The 11,427-nt window shown below is 43.4% G+C and overlaps 1 protein-coding gene across 1 annotated transcript in view; it reads left to right on the top strand.

Annotated features, from left to right (window-relative positions):
* The first annotated feature begins 2,870 nt into the window (after positions 1-2,870).
* Positions 2,871-11,427, top strand: part of LGI1 (leucine rich glioma inactivated 1) — a 33,531-nt gene continuing 24,974 nt past the window's right edge. The window contains exon 1 of the mRNA XM_079976350.1: positions 2,871-2,893. Coding sequence (XP_079832476.1) covers positions 2,886-2,893 — 8 coding nt within the window. The 5' untranslated portion in view covers positions 2,871-2,885. The remainder of the gene's footprint in view (positions 2,894-11,427) is intronic.

The raw sequence follows: 11,427 nt of genomic DNA, 5'->3' as shown, positions 1-11,427 counted from the left end.
GGGCAGACACTTCATCATCATAAGCATGCCCCTTCTAAGATTAGGCAGCAAAAATAATAATGAATTTCTGCTCATTATGGATTCCCTCATATTTGCAGTTAAGGTAGTGATGAACCCCTGAACACCTTGAGGAGTAAGGGGAAATTTCACTGAATTTGATGCAAGTTTTAAGGGCTCGCCCACCACTTCTGTTTGTCCCGTGATTTCTAGGCCTGAGAGGTTTTTCTTTCAAATTATTTTTATTAGTTTTCCAAATTATTCCAAATCAAACCAAATCACTTTAGTTCAATACAATTAAACAAACAAACAAGCAGGTTTCCCACTCCTGTTGCGAACAGGTTTTTCTCTCCCGGCTCCACCACTTACCCTGGAAAACTGGCTGTTTACTGCTGAATTGGAGCAGACATCATCCTGCAGAAAACCTGACCAATGTTTGTTCCCATTCAGCAGTAAACAATTCGAAATGTTTCAAAAACTTGCAATCCAAAAAAGGCCAGACACACAGAACCCACATTTTATTCAGCCATAGTCTTGTTGAAGTGTATTCTCAAGTAAATGGAATGTTTTCAAGGATGGATCACAGATGTCTCTTAATGAAATAATTCTGTATGTTTATATGTATTAAGGGTGTGCTGCAACCACAATATTTGCCTTGTGTCTGTATCTGTAGCTTTTGGAAACAGCCTGATCTGTTTTGGATCTGCTCTGTCATTCCAGTTCGATTCTGGTTCATTTCTGTTCATCCAAATCTCTGTTTTGCTCCCTTTGACTATAATGGGGAACCTAAAGATGGTGGTCATGGTTTTTTTTCTTCTTTTTAACATAAGTGGGTGGAATTTGCAGGCAAATGAGCCCCTTTGACTTGGATGGAGCCTGCCAAATTCCATGCATACCCATTCATGGGTTTTCATGCAGGGAACTTTCACAATTTTTTTAAAAAAATGTTATCTGCCAGAATTGGGTGCACATTTTAGGCATGGTCCAGCATACTAAAGGGATGAAATCTGTCGAAATTCAGAAATAAAGGTGCATTGGTTGTTCTGAAATGAAAAGCTTTACTATTTTCGGGTGTGCATTCCCCTTTGGAAACTGTAGACATGAGGGAGGTGCCCCTGGGTAGAAAACCTGTCAAATTTCAGATAAATAGGTCCAGACTAGGTGATGTTACCTTCATTATATCTTAAAAAGCAACATCTGGGAGAATGATTTTTCTCACTGCTCCCCTGCCCTTCCTGGAAGCATCCTCCATGAAAAAAGGAGAGAGCTATGGTTTTTATGGAAACAGCTATGTGAGAAAGAAGCAGGCTACCTCAGTCTCTTACCTCTGTCTCATGCCCTGCTGTCACAGCCAAAACTCAAAGGGGAATGACAATCCACATCCCTCCCCCTCTCTGTCAAAATGGCGACAGGGAAGGGGGCACAATTCCACTTCTTCTCTCTCCTCTCAAGCTCTGGGTGTTTTCCCAGACATCTTGATTTCATTTCTCAGCAAAGGGGAGGAGGAAAAGACTGTGTGTTTGTTGAAAAGCTACTTGGAAGGTTGGGAATTCCCTAATCCACCTTGAGATCTCTTGCTTTGGTGTAACCCAACTCAGTAACATGAAAGACTACCCTGAATCACCCTGATGTGCCTTGTTATTTGAGTATACACACAGCTAATGCACACCCCTAATATATATTCCACTATATAATGGATGTAATTTTTCTTTAAAGGAACTCAACTTAGTGCTTGCAAAAGTGGCATCACGTGAATTATTCAAATAACTCAAAATAAATAATTTATACATACCAGGCGATAAAAGCCTGTCCCTCCCTCTCCTCTTTTGTCATCCCACTCCCAAGGAACTAAAAGTCTATTTTTGTATGAATGAATCTTGATATAAGTCTAGCAACTGGGCCAACATAATCACATTTTGTGCACGTAGAAGGAGAGAAGATTTATAATTCTTCCTTATACTTGTTATACAAGATATATGTAGGCAAGAGGCAGCTTCCAAGATAGTGAAATTCTAGACAGTGACAATTTCAGCTGCTGAGAAATAAGATTTTTGTGTGTGTGTTTGTGAAAACCATGTTTAAAAAGCCAATAGTGCTGGATAAATAATAAGGTATGCTATCTATCAGACTGGTAATGGAGAACCTTTTAGGGTTTCCTTTTTATTTTCTTTTTTATACTCTGTGATCTCAGATATCTATAAATTAAAACTGGTCCCAAGATTTCCATGAAGAAGAGGTTGATGAGTCACTTTTCAGGAAAATGCAAGCATGCCCCAGGGTGCTATCTCATATCTATTCCCTTTAAAGGCAGTGCATTTCCCACATACTGCTGATAAAACAGGTAGTTGGAAACCCCAAAGAGTCTTGTGGCAACTTAAAAGATAACACGTTTAATAAACTTGTTAGTCTTTAAGGTTCCGCAAGACTCCCTGTTTTCTGCTGCAAGGGACTAGCATAGCTACCCTTCTGGAAATAGCTGAGTGGAGATAGTGAATGTTCATCTCTGTCTCAACAGTTGTTCCTTTACTCTATCTTTCACTAAGGCGAGCTTTAACAGCTAACATCCCCATCGATTGGTCTTAAATCTGCATGTAGGACAGCCTCAATGGCCATGAATCTTACATCAAAATCCTGTGTCCAAAAGTCATGGGTCTGGATGGTTCTTCTTATTCTAATCTAAATGTGTCTTAGAATGACTTCAGCAAAATATTTCAATAGAACCAAAATAGAGAACACTATATTCTGCTATTGATTTTTGTTCCTAAGTTGTCTCTTTCTTGAACTTTTCCCAGTACAGGTACGACCTTGAGCAAAGAATCTGCAAAGAAAGCTGCTGGATTCTGGTGAAATAAGATAATGATGGCACAGGTGATCAACAGCCAGTTATCATGGCCCTGTAAGTTCCAACTGTTGGTTCCCCAGGATTTAAAAATCACATCACACACCCCAGACACTTCAAATGGCAGCTGATGATCTACCTCATTTCTAGGTGAAATAAAAGTCCTAAAGGAGATACCAGAGACCCCATGGCACTTTGAAAGCAAGGATCTTTTAAAGGTTCTCTTTGGAAATATCCAGGAATGGAGCCTGCCTAATATTGTATGGGTTAATACTCTACAATCGTGGGGCTACCACCCAAAAAGCCCAGTATCATATTGGACTCTTTAATTTTACTAACTGCATTGTTATATTACTTATGACATTGTTTTTGTGTTGTTCCTCTGGAATGTTCTGACATCTTCAATTTATTGAATTTTATTGGGAAATCATATTTGAGCTTTGTATTGAGTCTTCGGTGGCTCCATTTTTTACACTTTTATTAGTAAGCTGATGCACATGGCCTGCAAACACTCAATGCACTCATAATAGGTGGGACAAATGGTTGAATAGGTCCTAGATTTCTTAGGTTAGTCAGTTACAGAGGGACTATGTTACAATTTTGTGCTTTTTCAAGAAGTTAATTTGAAAACGACCAGTGTAAACAAAATGCTGAAATATTGTCTTCTGTTTCCTTAAAAAAAAAAAAAGGTCATTCATGAATCTGTGACTTAAGAATGTGCAAAATAATTTTCTGTTGTTTTGTTTTGTATTAAAGATGGTCTGTGGCCCCAGACTGACAGTGTTATGTTTGCCCATCTCTAGACCAATCTGTTCCAGAAATAAGTCTTCATGGGTTTTATCCTTCCTTGGGTCCAGGGCTTTTTTTCAGCTGGAACTCTCCAGAACGGCATTCCAGCACCTCTGAGCTGACCTTGGAATTTTGGAGAGAGATTGACCAGCCTCAGCAAGCCTCGCTGTTCTTCCAGCTCACGAGGAGACCCTCCCAAGAGCCTGAAGGGGACATCCTCTGTGAGCTTTTCATGAGCCAGAGGCACAATGGGGCTTTGCTGAGGCTTTTCAGCCTCCCGGCTAATAGCTGACACATGAGAAAGCTGTGCCTCAGTTGAGCAAGCCCCCAGCTGCTCCGGAGCCAGAGAGGCCTGGGTTGGGGGCTCCTTAAGCTGATGTGCTGAGGCACAGAAGCTTCTCCAAGCCCCATGCTCTGGCTCACACAAGGCAGAGGGGTGGGGAGAAGTTGCTAGGCTGGTCAGCTGCAGTGCAGGAAAAAAACACTGCTTGGGAATATCAAAGGAAAGGCCACTGTTTGGATATATATTCCCTGCTCCAATATGTCATATCTTCCACCCAAAGATCATGTCAAGTCAGCTTGCCACAGCCTGTTTTCCTGCAAGTGAGAAAGATACGAAAAAATTACAGAAGATTTAGTTGTTCCATAGTCGGTATTAAGTATGTGTCACAGCAAAGATAGATTTCTAATACCCGGGAATTTGAACAATCCACATCAAAGAGCCAGTGAGGATCATCCATAGTACAAATGTCTAATTTAAACATTAGATGTGACCTGCACCACCCTAATGGATGTTAAGCCTCAGGAGAGCTCCAGGCTATGTTCCCCTCGCCTCCCCAATTAATCTGGCAGGAAGTCGAAATGTTCTTCTGGCAGTGGATCTTAGTGGTTGCGCCAGTAGGAAGGGTAATCCCTTTCAAAAGGGTTTATTTTGTTTATTGTGGCTGAGGTAAAACAGAGCCTCAGTTGGTCTGAATTTGGCATTTGCAACAGAACACTTCACAAGAGCATCACTAGGAATGTAAACTCAGAATCCCAGAAGAGGTTCACAGGGAGAATTTCTGATCTCAAAAATCTTTGCTGTGTAACTGTTTTTGCAGCATAGCAATGGCAATCAGCTTCTGAGTAGAAACGTCTAAGGCTTCAGTGCTGAACACTGTGAAGCAGTTCTCACAGGGCCCAGTTTAACACACCCCTTCCCTCACCAGTAGCCTTGACGCATGGTGCAGCATTGTTATTCCATGTGCACCCCGAGGCTCAGGTAGAACGTTCAGGTTCAGCAGAAGCTCTCCATGCCTTTCCTTCAAATGTTCCAGCAGCTGGTTTTACCTAGGTCTTTGGCATGCAGAAGCTGGGGAGAAAGTTGCACTGGTGAGGGTTGGCACCAGCACATAGCACTCTCAGACAGTTGTGAGCGCCCCAACAAAGTGCACTGCTGATGCTTATCTTTGGCCACTCTTTAGCTGTTGTTTTCAGACCTGGAATGCCAGGCCTTCTAGCCATCCTATGAATTTTCCCCAGTGCCCTGGGGCAACAGTACAGCTGGGCCATTGCATAGCATTTAAAGGAAACCTAACTCTGCAGCCTGGCCCTACATTGGAGTTCTGCCACCTCCAGGAAAACTCATAGGGGCTTGCTGATGGAGGGTGTCAGGAGCTGGAGCCAGGTGTAGGTCAGCGATAAAACATTAAAGCACCCAATGTCAGTGACATTAACTCTTTATTCAAAGAAACAAAACAGTGCAGTCCTAGTGGTCGCAGCAACCCTTCCCAGTAGGTCTTGCCCCAGTGAAGCAGTTGTGAGGACTGAAGGTCCCCATTTTCCCACCACTGTAAGTCTCCATCCCTGGTTCCTTCCCCAGCAGCCTAAGGCTTCTGCATCTTGCCTCTCGTTGCCCTGCCCTCTTCATTTCTCTACATGTTCTGGGAAACCAGGGGGGAGAGGAGCTTGTCACAACAGCAGGGGGAGACTCCCTAGATTTTTCAGCCGCCTTCCTCTGTCTCCTGGCCCCACTCCTCTCCTGCCTCTGATTCTGAACTGCTGTCTGCCATAGTCTCTTCTTGCTCGCTAAACCCTGTTTCCTCTTCAGCTTCCAACACCTCCTCCTCCCAATGTCCCCCTCTTCTACCTTCTGAGCATTCATCGTCGTCACACCACCTACTGCCAGGCTCTGAGCCTTCTTCCTCTGGGGGTTCCCTTGGAGGTTCCCCAGCTGGTGCCTCCTCCCACTCCTTGGCATCTGGCCAGTCCATGACAAAGAGGAGCATTGTTAGTGGAGGTAGACCACCAAAGGGCTGTGATACAGGTTTCAGGTTGGGAGCTCGCCATTATACTGAAGGACTCTAGGAGCCATTCTGCTCTCTGTGCACTCAGGATGGTGGATTGAAACAATAGGCATTTGCCTTGATTTTTGCAAAAGCAACTCTGTGGCACCTTAAAGACTATCATGAGGTAGCCAATATGGCACCCTCCAGGTGTTTTGGACCACAACTCCCTTAATTGCACACCACCAGCCATGATGGCTGCCCTGATGGAAGTCCTAGTCCACAATATCTAGAGAGCACCATGTTGCCTACGCTTGGACTGTCACATTTACAGCCACAGGCACTTTCGCTGAATTACATTCATTTCATCTGAGAAAATAGGCATTGGCTTCATTAGCACCAGTTTAATCGGCAGATTAATCAATGGTGGGCAATTTTAATCTCTGAGGATACAATTTAAGTGCAATTTAAGGACATGCCAATTTATTTTCCAAGGCTATTTTGTTCTGTTATTATACTGTGATGGAACATGGAAAAAGCAAGATATTAAATATCACCTTTCCTCCTACTAATGGGTGGTAGCTTTTATTTCTAATTCTAAGTTATCTCACACTTTTTTCCTATCTCAAAAATGACCCAATGCCCTTCCGTCAAATTTTTGATATTATGCAAATTTATATATATAGTGTTAGCCAATCAGTTAATTGGTTAAAAGACAGATGAATCCGCAACAGCACTTTTAAAATACGTTGGAAACCCTAGAAAATACCCCTAACAAAGTGAATTGAAACATTCTTATATACAAAGAAGGAGGTTTGGCTGTGTTTCTTGCTTTGATGTGTTTATTCCTCCATTAGTGTTGTAAATAGTTCAGCTGGCAGAGCAGTTGCCAAAAGCAATTATATTAACTCTCAGATGCACGTAACACCTAATTCCAAACAGCACTAGGATAGCCAATAATACTGTGTGACAGGTTTGGCCAATCAGAATCTTCTAATGTCTTCTACTATTCATCATTATTTTAATTTAATACATGCCAGACAAGTAGGAATAAAGTAAAACCATTTAAAATAATGCAAATGTAACAGTCCATCTCTTACACAGTACTATAAAGAAGGAATAGTGATAAGGGCAGATAACTTGAAGCAAGCTATACTGGGACATGAAATGGGTCTCATATTATATAGGGTCTTTTCAGTTTTGAGTAATTGTCTGTACTCAAGATGGTAAATGAAAAGCCGTATGTCAGCTTGCTGGGAAGCATAGTGAAGGCAACAGGCTCTTTGCTTTCTGCCTAAAAGCATATTCTTCCCTTGAGTTCTGCTGGCCAGGAGGAATGAATTGAAGGCATGTGACTCTGTCTAGCTACTGCTGATTAGGTAGCAGCAACACGGCTTCTGAGCTGACTCACTATAGAGCACCACATATCAGGAGCAGTCTATCTGTGCTGTGTCAGTTTAGAATTTCAGCAGCAGTACTTACTGCCCATAAAGGAATACATTCGTTTTTGGCTTAGCCCAGATTTTACCAATCATTTCGCAAGTGGAACTGTTCTGGGATAATTGCTATTTTATACATTTGGAAACTTATCTATTTGGGAACTTGCCTTGGGCCCGGAAATTACTAGTTTACAGGATTGCTTTTGGGTGGGCGGGAGGAAATCTTTCCTTTCTTCCGGGCAAAGAGGTGAATTGGAATACTGAAAGGAGCGAGCTAAAGTCTCCAAGGAGTCGCCTGGCATCGCTCCACCTTCTTTTGTTTCTAATGGCTGTTTCAGACCACCCTGCTGCAAGAAGTAACCAAGGTATGCCTCGTCAGGATTTGTACATCAAAGAGGCTGTATGGCAAATGCTCAAATTCATGATGAGAGGTGGAAGCTTAAGTCTTAATAGGTTTTGCAGAATGTACATGACGGCATTCTTCTTGTTGCCAGGCTACAGTAGCCACCTAGCTTTTACAATAAGAGCAGCAGAATGCAAAATGAATACAGTAAAATTCAAATTGAGGAAATACAGTGGTGAGTGGCTTTTTCAAGGGGACTGTACTCCAGAAGCTCAGGTGCACTACCATTATTCTTAGCCTGGGTTTAAGGGGTCTTGATTTAATGCATTGGCTGAACTCCACCTACAATATCAGAATGGACTGCAGGTTGAAAATATCAGACTGACCTGGAGAATAAACAGGGCTTATTTCAGTTCGGTGAAAATCCTGGCTGTCGGTATGCCGTTCCACAAAAGAAAAAACCACTGCTTTCCAAAGTGCTGAAGAGATCGTCCCTAATCAACCCTATAATTTGCCAGAACCTGGCCCTGCTCCATGGATTGCTATCAGCTTGAAATGATGATGGAGCAAGATAAAGTCCAGGTTATGAGGAACCTCTGTGCAAGCACCATTTTTGAGCTGTTGCTGTTATATCTGACACACACACCTCCCACGAAAAAGTATTAAAGGGAACAGGTACTTACACAAGCTTTAGAATGGGATCATACTGGTTTACTGAAAATGTGTGCAAGGAATGGTCCATGCAGGAAGCATCTTTCTTTTCCTGACTTGTCATCAGACATGGAAATCAACAGCAACGGGAAGCTGGGTGAGTCTGACCCCTCACTACCAGATTCAGGAGAGGACAAACAACACGGAAAGGCAGCTGAATGCCTACCTGATTGTGGGCTTCCCATAGTCATCTTGACAGCTAGTGTTGCAAGCCAAATGCTGGCCTGTCAAAGAGCCCCTTTGTCTGATCCAGCGGCTCATGTTATATTTCTGCAACCACTCCTAGAGGAGAAACAGACACCACTGGGGCTGGGACTGGGACTGGATAGATCTGGGTGCTGCTTTCCTTTCTGTTCCTCCATCCTTTGCAGCCAAGGTCTGAAGTTCCATTCATCATAAACACAGGACAATTTTCAGAATCCTGCATGCATTTTACTCTTCCATATGCTGGAACTTTGGGTTTCTGTATTAATGGAGTGATGCTTGGCTCTGGCTGGGTTCCTCAATGATGCAATGGTCCTGCAATGATGCATGCCCAGCTGCTGGTTCCCTTTTCTCCTCATAGCCATTCTGGTCCTTTGTAGGTGAAGCTGTACCTCTCAGTCCACGCCTAGCCAGTGTTGTGGCCTTTAGATGTCATAGAAGCCAACGACTTCACTATTGGCCATGTTGCTCTAGGGCTGCTCTAAAGGGCGTCAGGTTCCCCATCCCTGTCTCTAGGCCAAGCTCTGCTGCGAGCCTCTGACCACATTCTGCCCATCCCCAAATAAATCCACTCTAAAGGAATAAAGCAACATTCCCTTTTCAGCTTTGTACCTCCGCTGCTGTTTATCTGCCACTCTCCTGTCCTCGAGATTCCAGTCTCCCTGGCAACAGTTGCCTGGAGCTCCATATGTTCACCTGGCCCCTCTTGTCCATCACCTTCCATCCAGGTGAAGCTTCCCTCCTCTACCACACTTGACTCACCACTGGTAGGGATGTTCAGGGGAAATTTGATTCAGTTCGCATTCAAAGACAAATGCACCTAATGCACGTTTCTGAAACATTGTGGGAGCTGCAAAACAGCCATCCTTTGAAATTCGCAATTGTCCAAATTTTGCAATGCGATTCTCCAGGCAAGCAATGTGTGCAAAACCCCCCGCATAAACCAGGTAAAGGGTGCATAAAAAAGCATATATTGGTGAAAATAACACACACCACTGTGTTATATTAGGTGAAATGTTCTTTGCAAAAAATATGTACGTTAGACCAAAATGGATACAAAGCTGTAATTCCTGAACTGTCCAGCTGAGCAGGTGGCGACCCTCTATGACAGTGAGCCTGGCAGTAGATCACAAGGGATTCCTGTGGAAACTGCTGCCAGTGTGACCTGTGCCTAGGCACATTCAATCCATACCTGTTTCTCCAGCAGAAAGAGGAAAGGAGAGGAAATCTAGGAGGAAATCAACCAGGCATCTTGACACAGGCCTCAACAGAAAGGTTGTCTTCCCCCAAAGATTTGGAGAGGTCACAGTGATTGAACTGACAATTGGGAAACCAGATTTCCACAGCTAAAGCTTGAGTGAGCCATTAAAAAAAAATCCATACAACCCACATAATCTTATAAACAGATTGATGACAATACAAAGCAGATACCCGGCTTGGCAGGAATGGGAATATAAGTTCATTTTTTATTGCCCTGTAATAAAAATAAACCATTGTAATGTTTAGACTTGTGGTTAAACCAGATTGTGAGAAGTAATCTTTTGGGCTTTGTGGTGCTGGGCTGGAAAATATGAACAAAGGCATTGCGTTCTACTGCATAATGCATGGGTATAGGGAGATGTGTGCAGAAGCTGGACACATGTGGGGCAGGGGTTAAATGAGGAAAAGTTGCAACATCTCATTGTCCTAAGACTCAGAGAACAGGCTTAAAGGGAATCCAGAGCCATTGGGAGCTGAGCAGAGTTTGCAATTTTTAAAAATAGGCCATTAGTACCACAACAAATCTATTGTCCTGGCTCTTATTTTCATTAGAGGCACATTTTCAGTTTGAAAACAGACATTGGCTGATGTATTTACATGTCAGGCACTGAAGTAATCAAGCAAGGAGTCCCATGGATCAGTGTTTGCAGTAAAGGGGAGCTCACCATTGTCAGGGGGTGGTGTTTCGTTAAAGCCCCTCACCAATAATTTGAGCACTGCACTTATTACTCTGTTCCTTGCATCAGAAATGACTGCTGGTCAGTTTAGTGGACTTCAGGTAGTTTGGCAGATCCAGTGACAGCAGAAGGCCATTCCTGGGTCACTTTCTGTTACTGAGTTTCCAGAATGGTTGAACGCTTTCTCTGTTTGGGCAACATTCTACAGTGGGAGATTATTTATGTCCTGGTCATTTCTCTCTGCTCAACTACTAGTTGCTTGGTACCTCACTGTCTTCCTAAAGGAACTTGCCTGCCCTTGGCCATGAATGACTGACAGGTTCACTTTCACCACCTCAATTCTGTACAAGTACCAACCTCCAAAAAAGATGGCAAGAGCTCGACTACCTACGTGCCATAGTGTTGGACTTGCTTCCATCATGTGTTGTTGTACTCAAGTCAATGGATTGTGCAACCACTGCTTAACAGCCCCGTAGTAATACATGGGATGCCTATGTGTTCTGAACCACAGCCCTAGCAGAGGGCTCATGGGAGTAGTTGGGTGTAGGGATCCCAAAGGAGGAGGCCAAAAACACCAGAGTAATCAGTTCTAGTGCCTTATTAAGAAACATGTAGACTTACAGCCTGACAGCTCTCCTCACTGAACCCAGGATGGACACCACAGCTAGGAGATGGCTTGTCCGTACTCAAGCACAAGTGCATATGTTCTTCATCCACTAAGCAGCATACATAACATGGCCTAGGGCTTCCCATCGCTCCACCTGCCCAGATGAGGGCATGGGTGGCAAATACCCAACTCTTCCAGCTAGCTCCCCTTTCTGGCTCAGAGCCCAGCACCCAAAGCCCACCGATAAGGATAACTTCAAAGCAAGCCAATCAGCTTATATCAGAGCAAGTGAATATA

Source organism: Podarcis cretensis (genome assembly GCF_951804945.1).
Source record: "Podarcis cretensis genome assembly, chromosome: 5".
In the NCBI taxonomy this organism is placed as follows: Eukaryota; Metazoa; Chordata; class Lepidosauria; order Squamata; family Lacertidae; genus Podarcis; species Podarcis cretensis.
This window is presented reverse-complemented; position numbering and strand designations above follow the sequence as displayed.